Source organism: Phocoena sinus, chromosome 4, assembly GCF_008692025.1.
Source record: "Phocoena sinus isolate mPhoSin1 chromosome 4, mPhoSin1.pri, whole genome shotgun sequence".
NCBI classification, from domain to species: domain Eukaryota; kingdom Metazoa; phylum Chordata; class Mammalia; order Artiodactyla; family Phocoenidae; genus Phocoena; species Phocoena sinus.
Window position 1 is genome coordinate 35,662,671 of NC_045766.1, and position 18,019 is coordinate 35,680,689.

Consider the following 18,019-nt stretch of genomic DNA (forward strand, 5'->3'; position numbering starts at 1 on the left):
TCTCACAGTTCCTGAGCCTGGAAGTCCAAGATCAGGGTACCACTGTGATTCGGTTCTGGTGAGGGCCCTTTTCTCACTGTGTCCTTACACAGTAGAAGAGGAGAGAGAACAAGTTCTCTGGTGTCTTTTCTTTAAAAGGCACTAATCCTATCATGAAGGCCCCAGCCTCATGACCTCATCTATCCCTAATTACCTCACAAAGGCCCCATCGCCATATATCATCACATTGGGCATCAGGCTTCAACTTATGAATTGAGGGGGACACAATTCAGTGGATGGTAAGAGAAGGCTTCTCCAAGGAGGAGCCCTTGGAGCAGCTTTCTGGGTAAAATGAGGGAAAAGGGATAAGAAACGGCTATTTTAAAAATAATTCCTAATGTACTTGCCTCTTGGTAATTAATTTTTTTCTGAGGTCCTTCTACCATCAGGGCCAGATCGTAAGGCTTTTTATGCCAAGAAAGGGAAAAGATACTCACCTGTAAAAAGAAGCTCATGGGATTGGTAAGAAGGAGGCTATGACATAAGGAAAGTTGTTTCCAGAAGGGAAAGTAAGTAGGAAGTCCTTCTGGTACTAGGAGAAGAGGGGGACTGAAAAAAAGAGGAGGGCCAGATAAGAGTTTCTTTGCTCTTCCTGTTCTTAGGGTTGAACATGGGTTGGGTATGGTTAAACATCTAAACAGGTTTGGGTCTGTCAGAGAGTGTCTGGATTGGAGAGACTGTAAGCTGTGGAGGGAAGCCTGGGTTTGTGATGGTACCTTGTTCAATGTGGCACCACTACGTGGGCTCGATTCAGAAGTGAATGTTACAGAGAGATATTTCCATGGATGGGCCTAAAATAGTGTCTCTATTCCCTGTGGCCTGTACCATCACACACTGGAGAGTCACAAGTAGTTGCAGACTGTGTGAAGTGGAGAGGAATTTGGAAGCTGAGAGGACGAATAGATTAGAAGCAGCCTGGAGTCATGGAAAGGAGGTCACAGAGTACAGGGCCTTGTGAATGGAGGCATGACTAGAGGTCTACAACATTGTTGGTGGGTACCCATATGAAAGCTACAACAATGACAAGTGGAGTGAGGCCCACAAAGACCCAGAAGATGACACATGGACCAGAGGCTCTTCCCCACCTTGTCATGAACTTCACTTCAATAAAGAGGGAAGAAGATTTGGTCAGGGAGACTCCTTAAGAGGAAAGGAACCACCATAATGAAGATTCTAAATCTGAAATACACTGGTTCTTTACCTTAACAGAGCATTAAATATGGAAAGGGATGCTATTACCTTTATTTGGCTGAATCAAGTGTTCCTCCCCAACATTATCCCAACTCTATCTCAATGGCCATCAGCAGAAATGGAGCTAGAGCAAGCTGGAGCACGATGGGAGCAGTTGTGGAAAATAAAGTTATATTTAGTGCACATTTGAATTATCATAAATTCTGATTCTGCTATCTCATATTGATGTATGACATAAATATTAGAAGTCACTTCTGGCAAGTTGAGCAGTAACCTACTTCCCTTAAAAATAAACTGATCGGCATGACCCCTCAGGCACTAGAAATTCCTTGAGCCTTGAGCAGATGTCATGTCAATCAGCAATCTCTGGTCACATTTTCATCCTCATTGGAAATCCCCAATGGAGTTGGGGAGCTACTGGTAATGCCTCCCACTTTTTTTTCTTAAAGACAGATAGGCAGTTGGGATATGTATAATCCCCTGGGCAGGTCACTGACTAGAAAATTCATTGACACTGCTAAGGATTTTGGGACCTTGAGAATATTGGTTAACTTTTCTGAGCTCCAGGTTCTTATGTACAAAATGGAAATAATAGTAAAACAGTATTTGTTGCATATAGTTTTTGCGAGGGTTGGTGAGCAATGAGACAAATATACTGTGGAATATAAAACTATTATTGCTATTGTTAACATTATTACCGTTGCTATTACTGTTGTTATTACCCGGTATATTTTGAACTGATAGTTGAGAGATGCTGATGTGGATAAATACCTAAGCACATGCAAAGCTGGGTATATGGTTTTATCAAATACTACCTCATTATTCTCCTAAAATTCAACATTTTATTGTGTATTATTTCATTTTAAATTTATTTTATTTAGTTTTGTTGATTCTCATCATCTAAATGACCATTTCTAGGCAGGCACTGTATCTTATGGCACATAAATACCCATTTCTGTAACAGAGGTTCTAATATGATATCTCTAGTACATACAAAAGCTATATAAAATATGAACTGGAGATTAGAAGTACTCATTTTCAACCGATTTATAAGATAGAAAAGTTCTTGAAAACAATGCTGAACAAATAATATGGGAAAAGCTGGATGCATATAAATTAAAAATTAAGAAATCAAATCCAGTAAAGCTCTTAAAATTTCCAAATCCTTCCCTTTATTTTCTTGTTTCATTCATTGCTTAAGATTATTTTATTGCCTTTCTCCCTTATTATTACAAAAATACTGCAGCCTTAGGCTCATTGCAGATAAAAAAATTAGCATAAAGAATACCCATTATCTGTTCGTGTCTACCCAGGAACACCAAAAAACAAACAAACAAAAACCCCACAATAAAAACCCAGAACAAAAAAACAACAACAAAACAGAGTACTCATTATTCTATGCACTTTAATAACTGGATGGATAGCCTTCTAGAGCACCTTTAATTTATTAAAAAATTGATCAAATCACACTTAATCTTTTGAAAATTATCAGAAGTTATATAACCAGTTCCATCCTGTGGACATTTAGGTTGTTTCCAACTAACCCTTCTTATTGGACATCCAGGTTGTTTCCAACGTTCTTTCGTTACATATTAGGTTATTTCCAGCTCATTACTATTACCTATTGCTGCTGTAACAGATTACCACACATTTCATGGCTTAAAACAACACAAATTTATTCTCTTATATTTCTGGAGATCAGAAATCTGAAACCAGCCTCACTGGGCTAAAGTCAAGATGTCAGCAGGGCTGGTCTTTTTTGGAGGTTCTGAGTGAAGAATCTATTTCCTTGCATTTGTCAGCTTCCAGAGGCTGCCAGCATTCTAATCTCTGCTTCTGTCACTTTGCCTTCTCTTCAGCATATCTCTCCCCCTATTTTCCCCTTATGAGGACACTTGTGATTACATTATTGGGCCTGCCTGGATAATGCAGGATAATCTTCTCATCTCAAGATCCTTAACTTAATCACATCTGCAGAGTCCCTTTTGCTCTATAATGTAACCTATTTTTAGGTCCTAGGAATTAAGACATGCACATCTTGAGGGGCAATCATCCAGCCAATAACAAAATATATAAATAGTATAAGCTGGTAGAATAGTCTGGGGAAAATACTAGGAAAAAGAAATCCTGAAAATTTAATGAAAAGTGATAAAAATGTTTAGAGACATACAAACAGTTGTAAAATTGCCAAAATTCCCAATACTGCCTGAAATAGGGACCAGTGTCCTTTGGTATCCATGTCAACCAAGATATTTCAACCAGTTTGAAGTCTTGATCAACCTGTTTTCTATCAAGTAACCTAAAGTCCACCATGTAATTACAAGGAAAGATAAGTGAGGTAGACTGTGGGGCCTGTGTATCTCAGGATACAAGTCTCAGAGAAGTGAAAAATGAGCTGAGATCTGAAGGAATAGTCATGAATTAGGTGATGGGACATACGGGAAAAAGCTCCTAAAAACACAGGGAAGGAGGTGTGTATATGAGTGAAGAAAGACCTGGAGATAAAAGAGAACATTGTGCTTTTAGGGAACTGAAAGCAGGCTTATGTGGCTAGTGGTGTATTTTGAGTTGGCAGTGGGAGGGGATTGCTGCAAACGAGGAATCTGGTTAGTTAACTAGGGGCTGGATCAAGGTGGACCTCATAAAGCCTGTTGTTTATGGATTTTTATCTTAAGCCAGATGCAGGGCCCTTGAAGATGAGCTGAGTCCCCAGATAACAATATCATTAATATGGCAACATTCCCCAACTTGATGTGCAGATTTAACACAATCCTTATCAAATTTCCACTTTTTCCCCCCAGAAACTGATGAGCTGACCCTAAAATTCATATGGAAATGGAAAGGACCCCAGAATTGTTAAGACAATCTTGAAAAAGAAAAAGTCGGGGGACTTACATTTCCTGATTTCTTACTACAGTAATGAAGATACTAGAATGATGAAGATAGTACAACATTGACATAAGGATAGACACATAGACCAATGGAATAAAAACCGTCACATTTATAGTCAGTTGACTTTTGACATGGGGTCATGATAATTCAATGGGGAAATAATAGTCTTTCCAACAAATGGTGGAGAAATAGTTATTTACAATTAAAAAAAAAACCACGAACTTAGAGTTTACCTTATACCATACACAAAAATCAACTGAAAATGGATCATAAACATACATGTAAGAGTTAACATTTGAAAGTATCTAGAAGAACACATAGCTTTCTTTGAGTCATTAGCTATTAGGGACATGCAAATCAAAACCACATTGAGATACCACTTTATTTCCACTAGAATGGCTATAATAAAAAAGGACTGGTAATAACAAGTAGTGGCAAGGATGTGGAGATATCCGAACCATCATACGTTACCAGAGGGAACGTAAAATGATACAACCACTTTAGAAGAGAGCTTGGCAGTTTCTCAAAATGTTAAGTATATAGTTACCATATCAGCAATTCCACTTCTAGATATCTACCCAAAAGAATTAAAAATATGTCCACACAAAGACTTGTACAAGAATGTTCATGGCAGTACAGCTCATAACAGCCAAAGAATGGCAACAACCCAAATTTCCATCAGCTGTTGAATGGACAAATAAAATGTGGTATATCCATACAACAGAATTTTATTTGGCAATAAAAAGTAAACAAAAGGAATAAAGCACTGATAACATGCTACAACATGGATGAACCTTGAAAACACTATGCTAACTGAAAGAAGTTAGTAAAATGATCACATATGATTCTGTTTATGTAAATGCCCAGAATAGAGACATCTTTAGCAGCAGAAATATAGATTAGTGGTCGTCTGGGGATAGGGGTGATGGTAGGGGAGACTGAGGAATGACTACTGATGTGTATGAGTTTCTTTTTGCGGTGATGAAAATGTTCTAAAATTAGATTTTGCTGATGGTTGCACAACTCTGTAAGGATAATGAAACCCATTGAATTGTACATTATAAATGGGTGAATTTTATGATGTGTAAATTATATCTTAATAATGATATTTTAAAAATGAAATCTAATACAAAGTACAACATGAATAAACCTCCCGACATTATGCTTTGTCAGAGAAGCCAGACACAAAAGACCACATATTGTAAGATTCCATTTAAATGGAATGTCTAGAATAGGCAAATCTATAGAGACAGGAAGTAGATTTAAGTGGTTGCCTAGAGCTTGGCGTGACGGAAGACTGGGATTTGAGGTTTCCTTTTTTTTTTTTAATATATATTTATTTTATTATTTATTTGGCTGTGTTGGGTCTTCGTTGCTGCACACAGGCTTTCTCTAGTTGTGGCAAGTGAGGGCTACTCTTGTGGTGCACAGGCTTCTCATTGCGGTGGCTTCTCTTGTTGCGGAGCACGGGCTCTAGGTGCGCCGGCTTCAGTAGTTGTGGCACACTGGCTCAGTAGTTGTGGCTCGCGGGCTCTGGAGTGCAGGCTCAGTAGTTGTGGAGCACGGGCTTAGTTACTCTGTGGCATGTGGGATCTTCCCGGACCAGGGCTCGAACCCGTGTCCCCTGCATTGGCAGGCGGATTCTTAACCATTGCACAACCAGGGAAGTCCTGGAATTGAGGATTCCTTTAGGATAATGGAAATGTTCCAAAATTAGATTGTAATGATGGCTGCTCAAGTCTGTACTATGGTAAAAACTATTGAATTCTGCATTCTACATAGATAAATTTTATGGTATATAAATTATATCTCAGTAAAGCTGTAAAAAATTTTTTTAGTGGCCTTAGGGTTGACATGGTCAGTTTCCTTCAGGGTGGGGATGGATTAGAAAGGGGCCAAAGTGGAGGGCAAGAAGGCATGCTAAATTTTTCAAATGAGAGTTAAAGCTGGTCAGGATTTTTCAGTTTCAGATTTTATTAAAAGTAGATGTTTGTTCTCTAGAAGACTGTGATGATAATGGTTTCCCAGCTCTAGTCAGTTGCTTACCATCTTCACCATTTTTGTTGCAGCCACAGCTCACTATAGCTATGTAACAGGTGAGATGCATCCTGGGAGAAAGCATGCGTTGTTTCTGAATGTTAATAGTTTGCTGCTTATTGAGTCAGCTGATTCAGAGGCAGGACATTAATCAGGCTGTCAGAGTTATTTCCCTGAAAATAGAAGGAGCAGAAGAGATAGTAACCTGTGGCTTTCTTAAATCAGCAAGGCAGCCGTTTAAAACTTTGTATGCCTGTGGTGTCTGAGTGTCTCTCTCCTTGGCTATAATTGAAGGCTTTCTCTATTGAGACACACAGGAGACACTTATGCAACAAGTGGTAAGTACTGACGTGTTAAAAAAAAAAAAGCAAAAGCCTGCTTCTTATACATCTCCAGGCCTCTCATCAATAACTTGAACCTCATATAACAATACACTTATGAAAACTGATTTATTTTTAGTCTTCTTTCAGGTAAGCCATAATGTCATAATATCACAAAATTCAATACAGGTAATAATTTTTAACTGTTGGAAACATTCATTTAAAAAACTAGTATGGGGCTTCCCTGGTGGTGCAGTGGTTGAGAGTCCGCCTACCAATGCAGGGGACACGGGTTCGTGCCCCGGTCCGGGAAGATCCCACATGTCGCGGAGCGGCTGGGCCAGTGAGCCATGGCCGCTGAGCCTGTGCGTCCAGAGCCTGTGCGCCGCAACGGGAGAGGCCACAATAGTGAGAGGCCCGCGTACCGCAAAAAAAACCACAAAAAGACCCAACTAGTATGTGTATCGTAAAGACAGCAATTTAAACACATGTAACTGAGTGTTGGTTCATTCCTTGACTGTTTAGAAGGACAGCTCTGCATGGGAAATAAGAAAATGGAGTAGATTAGTGTATCTATTCATCTGATGCTGTGGCATGAATATTACCCAGGATTCTAAATGATTATAAAGGTAAGGGAATGACAGAGAGGAATATAAAAGCCAAGTGATATCTAACAAGCTGAGCCTGACTACAAGACTGAAATCCACAGTGAATTCACTGTGGTTGCTGTCGTGCTGGGGCTTTGCTGAAACTTGCAGCAGTGTTCCCCTGCAGTTGATATGGAGTTTGAGCTTTTCCTGGAAACCATGTAAACAGCTTTTAAATACTTTTATAGGCTTTGTTATTAAGATGGTTCTCATAACCTTTAGGGGCTCAGGTGTTTTCCTTTGCTTGAAGGCAGAGACAAGCCTGGGCAGAATGTGTTATTGTTCTTGGAAGGGAACCTGGCCTTCGCCAGGGCCCTGGGAGAACAGCAAGGATCAAACAAGTCTGCGAGAGGGTGGTGGAAACATGCAGCGCACAGACTCAGACCTAAGAGTCTGGGTGTGACACGTGGGACTAAATACCCGTGGCCATTTGCAGCAACATTCTAATGTCTTTTGCTTTGATCAGGGGTTCTTGAAATCAGAGCCCCATGGAAATAAAAATTAGGTTCAAAGTATTATTGAGTAAACAATCTCACCTTGATAGTTAACAAAACAACTTGCTACTGCTTCCTCTGACAGCATATTATTAGGCTATCACTGAACAGAGCCTCGAAAGGCTCACCCCCAAACCAGAACATCGCTGATTCCTTTAGCACCATAGACCCTGGGAAAGGCCGGTTAGTCCAGAGAGATGGAGAGGGCTGGGCCGCGAAGAAGCTGGACCTAGGGCCCACCCTCCTGGACTTGGTCTGTGTCTTGTCTCTCTACTACAAGGCCTCAGAAAGGACATAGGCTTTGGTATCTGCATGTTTGCACGTACTAGCCATGTGAACTCATTTGTAAAGTGAACAGAAGAAAACCAGTCCCATAGGGTGTCATGAGGGCAAGGTGAGGTGTTGAACATCCATCACTGTGCATTTAATAAAAATGCTCTGCCTAAGAGCACAGATGATGTTTTTCCTCTTCTCTGCCTCATCTTTGATGAATTCTACTACATTTGGAGGATGTAGTCATGTGGCCCCAGCAAAATATACTATCATCCTGGGAATTATTGGATACCAGATGCAGCTACACAAATCAGAAGCCTCATCAACACTGAATCTAGTTCCTGACCTAGAGGAAGAATAATGCATGTGGAAACAATTTGTACAGTATAAAATGCTATAAAGATGCTAATTTTTGTTATTTGTATAAATTAATTAATTTTAATGATTTTTATGGCGCCTAGTGCAGCTTTTGCCCAGAGGATTAAGACAAAACAACTTTGGTAATAAACATATCTTTGTGCAAGGGTAGCCCTTGGCAACAAGAAGGGTAATTGCTTAGAAACAGCTGCCTTCTGGTGAAAAGGAAGAGCAAACATGAGTGAGGAATAGATCCAGATAGTTCTGAGAAAGCCCTGGACTAAACCTTTTCAGCTCAAGAGAAGGGTTCTCAGGCTATTGGTGAGGAATGGTCTGTCACCCAGAATGCCATTTTGTTTAGATGAAGCCAGACTCTGGAGCCTATCTGGGAAGAGATTTTCCTGGTAATCCATCTTTTTCTTTAAGTCATTTCAGTATCTTTTTTTTTTTTTTTTTTTTTTTTTGCGGTACGCGGGCCTCTCACTGTTGTGGCCTCTCCCGTTGCGGAGCACAAGCTCCGGACGCGCAGGCCCAGTGGCCATGGCTCACGGGCATAGCCGCTCCGCGGCATGTGGGATCTTCCCGGACCGGGGCACGATCCCGTGTTCCCTGCATCTGCAGGCGGACTCTCAACCACTGTGCCACCAGGGAAGCCCCAGTATCATTTTTAAAGACTGAGGGTGGAATCTGTGGACCATGCACATATTAGAAAACTAAGACTAGTCAAATATTCGACAGACAGATGTCAATCAGGGGCCAACGGCATGCCATCCACTAGCTCGCTTGTGAAGGTCTAGTCAGCTATGGGGGACTGTGGTGTGGGCCTGCAATTCTACCAGTGAAGTGGTAACGGGAGGCGCTCTTTTGGGACTCCCCAGAGTCAGGTAGAGATTATACTTAACCAACAAATATGTACTGGAAATTCTTCAGTGGAGAAGTAAAGGAAATGACTTTTGTGTGGAAGTGTTGGTGGGACCCAGGTGACTGATAATGATGATGATATTAGGGGAGTAACTGTGTGTGTTCGTGTGTAGAGGGGATTGCAGTGGAATGTGCATGTGTGGAGGAGTTGTAAAACAGAGGGGGGATTTTTCTTACAGTAGTATTTTTTCTGTTTATAAAAGAAGTACAAGAATATTGTAGAACATGTGGGAAAATATGGAAAAGTATAACGAAGAAAATTTAAATCACCCATAATCTACTACCAAAAACTAAAAGTACTGCATGGGTGTCAGTCTGGGCTGGCAATGAACATGGAAGCATGAAAAACATTGGTTCATTAAAACAGTAGGAAAAGGGATTTTTTTTTCTCCTTTTTTCTTTTTATTTCAGTTTGCAGTGGTTTCTTCTAGTGCTTTTAATGGAAATATGTGTAGGAAAGAGAGCTGTAATATATTGGTAAAGTTTAGAAATTTAGATTGTATACACTGGTTTGTTAGCTCTTATCTTTGTGTTAAGCACATTGAAAAATTTTTTTTAAATCTATTTATTTATTTGGCTGCATCGGTTCTTAGTTGCGGTATGTGGGATCTTTCCTTGCAGCACACAGGCTTCTCTCTAGTTGTGGCGCGTGGGCTGTAGAGTGTGCGGGCTTAGTTGCCCCGCGGAATGTGGCATCTTATTTCCCTGACCAGGGATCAAACCCGTGTCCCCTGCATTGGAAGGCAAATTCTTAACCACTGGACCACCAGGGAAGTCCCAAGCATATTGAAATTTTATGTTGTGAATAAATATTTTTCTAAACCATGATTCAAATGGCTCCTTTGTTTTCTGTCACGTGAATAGATTGTAATTGATTTTAGAAACTCCCTACTGTGTACATTTAGTTCGTCCAATTTTTTCACTTTTGTAAATAAAACTGGACTCAATATTCTTATGCATTATGTTTATGTGGATCTCTATTGCTTCCTTGGGATAAATACTTTGAAGTAAAATCACATGATCAAAGGATATACACATTTTTCATGTTCCTGATACATATTGGTGGACTACATTCTGAAAATATGAATTTATACTCCCAGGGGAGATATTTGAGAAGGGCCAAAGAAGGTGACTGGGAATCTATGATTAATTGACCTGGAGAGAGAGATTGGAAGACGTCTCTGAGAGGGGCCAAGCAAGAAGGCACAAGAGGGGATTCTGAGGAAGGAGCCCAGAAATTCTCAGGGATTTGTGCCTGAACCAGTGACAAGGTCAGCAACGTGAGCTGCGGGTGACACTTCACCTTGAAGAGGAGATGAAAGAAGATGATGTATACGAAAAATATTCCTTGAACTCTTACGGGCTTTACAGAATTTTTCTGGGGCAGCTTATTATCATCCTAGTCACTAATTAAGAAACTTGAGGCATAGAAATTAAGTGGCTTTCCCACCATCACACTAATACAAGTGGCAGAACACAGATTCAAAATGATGTCTTCTAGTCCAAATCCCCCATGGTTTTCCGTTCAACTTTTTCTATACCCCTAAGGAAAGAGCTTGACCTGAAGTCTTCTGTTTTTATACTTCGTGATGAATCAGAATGCCCTTCTTCACTTTTGGGGCAAGTGCAGCTCCCACAGGGCTGGCTGAAGTGAGAATGAATGAGGCTGATAAACAAGAAAGGGACAATTTCTACAAAGTGAAAGACTCTAAACTCAGAATCTGCTATTCTGTCATTATATATTATTGCTAAGCCTAAAAGAGATTTTTATGAGGCTCTTTTCAAAAGGATTACTCAGCTCCTAGTGCAGATGCATAAATTGCAGGTGAGTGTGAGGCTCTGTGATTGATTGAGGCATGACAATTAGGTAGCAAGTAGTGGCAAGCTGAGTCCCCTGTGATGGGGCGTGCACATACTCAGTGGAACGCTCTGTCAAGGTACCTCGTTAAAACTTTTAACACTGGTCATTTCTCCCAAACTCTCCTTATTAAAATGGCTAGCAGAAAGAAATGCTTGGTTCTAGGACTGCTTACCTTTTTATGGGCTGAATTGGGCATTGAAGGCAAAGAAGAGGAAGAAGAACAGACCTGTCAGCTGCTGGGCTACTTTGATTTGAATGGGTATGTAGGTGCCAGAAACCCTTCACTTGTTATTGGAGGACTGTTTCCTATTCATTCCAGGACCACCACAGCAAATGAGTCTATTTTGGAGCCAGTATCAGCAAAATGTGAAGGGTAAGCCATTCTTTTTTTTTCTTTTTACATCAGTTGTAGGAGGTGAGGGTAAATGAGTGGTGGGTGTGGGAATCAGAGTCTGGAACTGGAGCCATGATGCCAGCCCTGACTTTGACACTATTTATTTGACTCAGGATAGGTACTTGCTGTTTCTGTGCCTCAATTTCTCCGAGGTAGACATTCTAGGATTGCTTAGAAACAAGAAAGAAAAAAGCCAGGTTTTATATGATATAGAACATTGCTCCTCAGAGGGTGGTCTGTGGACCACCAGCATCAGCATCACCTAAGAGCTTGTTAGAAATGTGGAATCTCAGACTGCATCCCACATCTGCTGAGTCAGAATCTGCATTCTGACAGGACCTCCTGATGATTCATGTACACATTAAGGTTTGAGAAGCATGATGTAGAGTTGTGCAGTGTTGCAGCTTCACTTTGACTTGTCATTAGACTAAAGTCTCCCCAGGTGAAAATAAACAGTGCTGGAATGCTGATTTATTTATGAGCTAGTGTTCATAGCAAGATTCCTCCAGTTGGAAGGCTTCTACCCTACTCCCCTCATCCCCAAAATTGTCATGTCAAGAAGTGGGATCCATGACTGATAATCTGAATTTGCAAGGAATCCATTGTAAGAAAAGCAAACATGGGTTATATTTCTGGGTGTGAAACACACACACACTTTTGATATGAAAAGAATGCTAGAAATTAAAGGAAAATTACTGTCCACACTATTCTTACTACCATAACAAAGCAGCTCTTTCCTTTCATTTCCATATATTCTTTCTCAGCCCTTTATATAAATGCAACTGTAATTTTTTCATAATGTGGCAATAGCATGGACACAGTTTTATATTGGGCATTTTACATCATATCTTAATCACTTCCATGATGCTGCGTGGTAATTATAATTACAAACGCATGCTGTAAAAATTTTGGCAACTTCTTATACAACTAAATCTTTACTGATCATAACTCCTGCCCTTTGGTCATATTTCATGCTACATATTTGAAATAGCACTAAAGGGGTAAACAAACTGTTGGCAAAAGGAAAGGATTGTAGTCAGTCTGTACTTAACTCTTTCCTGGACCTTCTAATTCTTTTCCATTCTCACAGTAAAGCAAAGGGAAGTGGGAAAGAAGCACTTTTGCTCATGGCTACATTATTTAGAGTCAATTCATTATTTATCAGAGAAGTTTTCACTGATTCAATCTTTAATAACATGAAATGAAAACCAGAGTTTGTCACAGTATAGTACACTCATATTTCATCAGTGGAATCACTTAACTTGTTCTTCACCCTTCATTGGAGCTTCTGAAGGTTATCTTCCTAGCAAGGTAAAATAGAAAGGCCAATATACATATTTTTAGTAAAAATCCACCCTCTCATTAAAAAATAGTTTGATATATCCACTGTGATTGACACAGTGGTGAGAAGTAAGTATGTCCCATTTAAAAAATAATTCACTGTATCAGGGATATTTTGGGTTTTTAAAAAAAAATAATTTATTTTGGGCTGCGTTGGGTCTTCGTTGCTCCGCATAGGCTTTCTCTAGTTGCAGCGAGTGGGAGCTACTCTTCGTTGTGGAGCGTGGGCTCTAGGCACGCGGGCTTCAGTAGTTGTGGCAAGTGGGCTCAGTAGTTGTGGCACACGGGCTTAGTTGCTCCACAGCACGTGGAATCTTCCTGGACCAGGGCTCGAACCCATGTCCCCTGCATTAGCAGGCAGATTCTTAACCACTGCGCCACCAGGGAAGTCCCCAGGGATATTTTGATTTCCATCTCTAGTCCTCTGTTCTTATTTAATTTTCAGAGTAGTCTGATAGTTGCTTTATATGTTCAGTCCAGGGATCTTAATTGTAATCAGTGGGAGAGAGCGGGTGGTGTGTGCTTACTCCATCTTGACTTTCACTCAAATCCTGAGGATCCTTGAAAAGGTTACTTTGGCATCTTCTGACTGCCAGTGTTGCTGCTGAGAAGTCTGATGACATTCTGATTCTTCATGTTTTGTATGAAACTTGTTTCACATGATCCAGGGCATCTAAAAAGCCAGTTCCTTGTCCTGAATGTGGATCAGTAATGTAAGGCATCATTGCGGGGATTCTGCTTGTCTCCCGGCTTGTTGACTGAAACCCAAATTGCTCATCTTCACGCCATACAAGCCTAAAACTTTCCCAGCACTTAAATCCATCCTACACATATCTATTGGATATTAATAACATTCCATATTTACATTTTTAGATATATCTTCTTCAAAATTAGAGCTATATAATGACTTTTCACCAATAACCATCAACAGTTTCTATCTATCTGTACCCAATTCCAATGTTCTCCTAGCCTCCCTCCCAATGGGAGAGCCCTCATGGGAGGCCTGGATAGGTGGTACTCAGGAGCTGGGCGTAATCGGATAACAATTTCATTTTGACGTCATTAACGTTTACCTATAACTGATCTAGATATGCAAGTTGGAGTTTGGAGAAGTCTCATTCTGAAACCCACAATTTTAACGGGATACTAGTTTTGGTTGGCCATCAGCCAAAGTGAACAGAAGAGGAAGACTTTTATTTTGAAAATGTTGTTCGGAGCAGAGAAGACAGTGAAATGGAGGGAAGAAGGGAATATTTTAATTCTTGTTTTGGTTGATCTAAACAAAGTTAGGATTTAGAGAAATTTTCTGCGGAACAAAAGGTATGCATTGTATAATGGTACTGTGAGTATCATAATGGAAATCAACAAATGAAAGAAAAATCATCCCAAATCCCACCCTTTCAGTAATTATCCTGTACCCATTTAAAATTTTTACCTGTTGATAGTTATCCAAGTGTTCACATAACTTATGTGTAATTTTAATTATAGTATAGAAACAATGTTGCAAACAGACTGTTTTACCTAATATTATATGCATGCTGCAGTGTAATTTCTCTAATTATAGTTTTTTAATGATGGAAAATGTTCCTATCAAGTCAATGTACCATAATGAGCATGTAAATTCTTTCCAATTTTTCAATATTATAAATAATTCTAAAATGAACAGTTTGGAACGTACCTAGTTTTTTCTTTTGGGAAGAACAGTACCTTCAGATAAATTCTCTGGGGTGTAATTATTGATTCAAAGCAGGTGAACATTTTCTAGCTCTTGAAATGTATTACTCTCTCACCTTAAAAAAGATATTGCTATATTTATTTCAAAAATGTGTATGCCAATTTGTATGGCCATCCGTGTAAATTTAGAGGCCAGTTGTCTTAGGACGATAAAGCCCTTCATGTTCAGACTCCTGATTCTCCAGTCTCCTCTTCCCATGCCATACCTATTCCTACCCTGTTCTCCAAGTGTCCTGATCTTCCCATTCCTAGAATGTTAGGTTCTTTTGTTGTCATGCCTTCACACATACCGTGCCCTGTACTTGCAGCATTCGTCCCCTGTTTTTATGTTACCCTTCAAGACTTAGCTTGGCTGTTAAGTCCCCCAGGACAAGGTTCCCCACCCCTTTAACTGCTGGTCCCTATGTCTACCCCTATCGCTGTGTTTATCGTTTTGTGCATGACTATTTTTCTGTTTCTTTGCCTAGACACTGCAGTGCCTATCTTTTTCACTGTTGCATTTATAATGTCTCGCACCAGTGCAACTCAGTAACTACGTCTTGAATAAAAGGCAAAGCTAAACTAAACTAAAAAACCCAGTTAAAGAGACATGGAGGAAAAATCTAATCTGCCAACAGGGCTATGTGCTATTAGATATTTAATTCAAAAATATTTATTGAGGGCTTACCTGGTGGCGCAGTGGTTGAGAGTCCGCCTGCCGATGCAGGGGACACGGGTTTGTGCCCTGGTCCGGGAAGATCCCACATGCCGCGGAGCGGCTGGGCCCGTGAGCCATGGCCACTGAGCCTGCGTGTCCGGAGCCTGTGCTTCGCAGCGGGAGAGGCCACAACAGTGAGAGCTCGCGTACCGAAAAAAAAAAAAAAATTATTGAGTAGAAGATAGGTAGTTAGATACTAGAGCTACAGAGGACATTAAGAGAAAACATCCTTGAGGTCCTTGCTTTCAAATAGGTTAAAGTTTGGTTAAAACTGGGAAGAAAGAAAGAGGGTTGGAAATAGAATATTTATTTTTAATGGAGAAGAAATTGAAAAAAAATGTGCTGATGGACTAAAGGGAAGTACTTTTCCTTTTTGTGCCTAGGGAATGGAAAGGAGGAGGCATCTCATTCATGGTTAAATGTAAGAGTGATAGGAAAGAGATGTTTCTTAATTGAAAAATCTCAACACTAACAATCAAATCATGGCAGGAAAAATTATCTATTGGAGTCATAACATATATCGTATATATAAATATTATGTACTGCTTTTATATAGTCCTGTCATAAGTATTTTCATGTATTTACAAAACTTTTATTATTATAATTAACATATAGAAGAAACCAGGAGAAACCTATAGGAAGGTAAGGAAGAGGGAAAGGAGACTCATAGGGTACCGGGGACTTCCAATGAATGGGGAAAAATGTATTGAGGAATTATTGCGTGTTCTGCGTGGTGGAGAGAACTGCGAATATAAGAACATTTTTGTGAAAAGAGATAATCAGCTGTCCAAAAAGATGCTTCCCAGCCCAAACCAATCAATAATGAATATGATTCATACTTGAACCCTTTAAATTGCAGTATCTTTTTAGGAAATATTAACATGCTCACACAAGGCAGGTGCCCCCTGACGTTTTGGCAAAATGCTCTCATCACCAATCCCAGCTAAAAGCTGCTTTCGCCTCCACAGATCCACCCACTGACTAAGGCCTTACAAAACCTTTTTCCTTTTCAGGTTCAACTTCCGGTGATTCCGCTGGATGAAAACCATGATCCACACCATCAGGGAGATTAATGAAAGGAAGAATATTTTGCCCAACATCATTTTGGGCTATCAGATCTTTGATACCTGTTTCACCATCTCCAAATCCATGGAAGCAGCATTGGTATTCCTCACAGGGCAGGAAGAAAACAAGCCCAGTTTTAGAAGCAGCACCGGGGCAGTGCTGGCAGGAATTGTTGGAGCAGGTGGATCATCCTTATCAGTTGCTGCTTCAAGAATTCTAGGGTTGTATTACCTACCTCAGGTATTTCAGAATATTGTCCTGGGTACTAACTTATAAAGAAACACAAGGTATGTGAAAATTGCTGCAAAGAGTACGTTAGGTGCTCAGGTGAGGCTGGGATGAGCTACACAGACAAACAGGATGGTGGTAATGCTGACGCCCCTAATTACTCTGTTCAGTCTGGCCTCAGCAAGTGTGACTAGTGATTTCAGACTGTTCTACATCCCTTAGGATCCTGCCTTAGTTTTGAGCTTGAGATTGTGACCTAGTGATTTGTATGTTGACATCTCAGTAGGCAATACACTCGAAAACACTGGGTGAAGTACAGAGTAGGTGATTGAGAAATACTTGTTGATTGATTGATAGATGGTATAAGGAACTCATTTTGTTTCTGGCCTGTATTAATACTTATTAATCATGACCCTTTTTGTTCATACGCTAACATACTGAAATGAGCTGGGATGCTAATTTACAGATTATTTTAAATTCAGGGACAGTGACACATTTCAACCTAAGAACAGATGACATTAGGAAGAATGGATGAGGACACGGGGAGGGGGAAGGGTAAGCTGGGATGAAGTGAGAGAGTGGCATGGACATATATACACTACCAAACGTAAAATAGATAGCTAGTGGGAAGCAGCCGCATGGCACAGGGAGGTCAGCTCGGTGCTTTGTGACCACCTAGAGGGGTGGGATAGGGAGGGTGGGAGGGAGATGCAAGAGGGAGAGGATATGGGGATATATGTATATGTATAGCTGATTCACTTTGTTATACAGCAGAAACTAACACACCACTGTAAAGCAATTATACTCCAATAAATATGTTAAAAGAAAAAGAAAAGAAAAGAAAATATAAGTAAAGCTCTATATTTATTTCCAGAGGTGGTTCACAAAAATATCGTCAGGACTTATTAATGTGAAGGATGATTAAGCTTATTTGTGTTACTGAAGTAATGCGAGAAGTTAAAATAATTGTTAAAAAGTGACATTTACAAAGTGTGTCTTTATAAAGCTGCAAATACAAATGTAGGGGGAACAGGGTAATACTGAGGAACAGAACCAAGAGGAGGGGTCAGGTGACACAGCCGACACCTTCAATGTGGGCTTCATGCAGCTTAGACAAACTGCTGCTGCTGTGAGCTCTGCTTTCCACCAAATACCGACTGTGATCCAGGCACCTGCTAGAAACCTCTAGATAGATCTTCTCATTTAAGTCTTGTAGTAAATCTGCAAAGAGGGTAAAAGAAATCTTACATACAACAGACACTTTCACGTGTGTTGTCTCATTTAATATGCTGAGCAACCTTAAAATGTAGATGTCATAACCCTGATTTCACTCATGGGGAAACTGATTTCAGCAGGTTTTAGTATCCACAATCTTACACTGATTATGTAGCTGGAATTAGAAATCAGGTGTTTCTGCTTCGTAAATGAGATTCTTTCCTACATGTGGCTTCCATGATGTTGGTGCTTGGGAGGTTCCAAAGAAAAATGTAAACTTTAGCCAGTGGAGTAAGGATAGGACAAAGGATAA

At 40.1% G+C, this 18,019-nt stretch overlaps 1 protein-coding gene across 1 annotated transcript in view; it reads left to right on the top strand.

Moving 5' to 3' along the window:
• The first annotated feature begins 11,163 nt into the window (after window positions 1–11,163).
• The window catches only part of LOC116752597 (vomeronasal type-2 receptor 1-like), a 32,364-nt gene continuing 25,508 nt past the window's right edge, over window positions 11,164–18,019 (top strand). Inside the window, 2 exon segments of the mRNA XM_032629385.1 lie at window positions 11,164–11,405; window positions 16,212–16,503. Of these exon segments, the coding sequence (XP_032485276.1) occupies window positions 11,164–11,405; window positions 16,212–16,503 (534 nt within the window).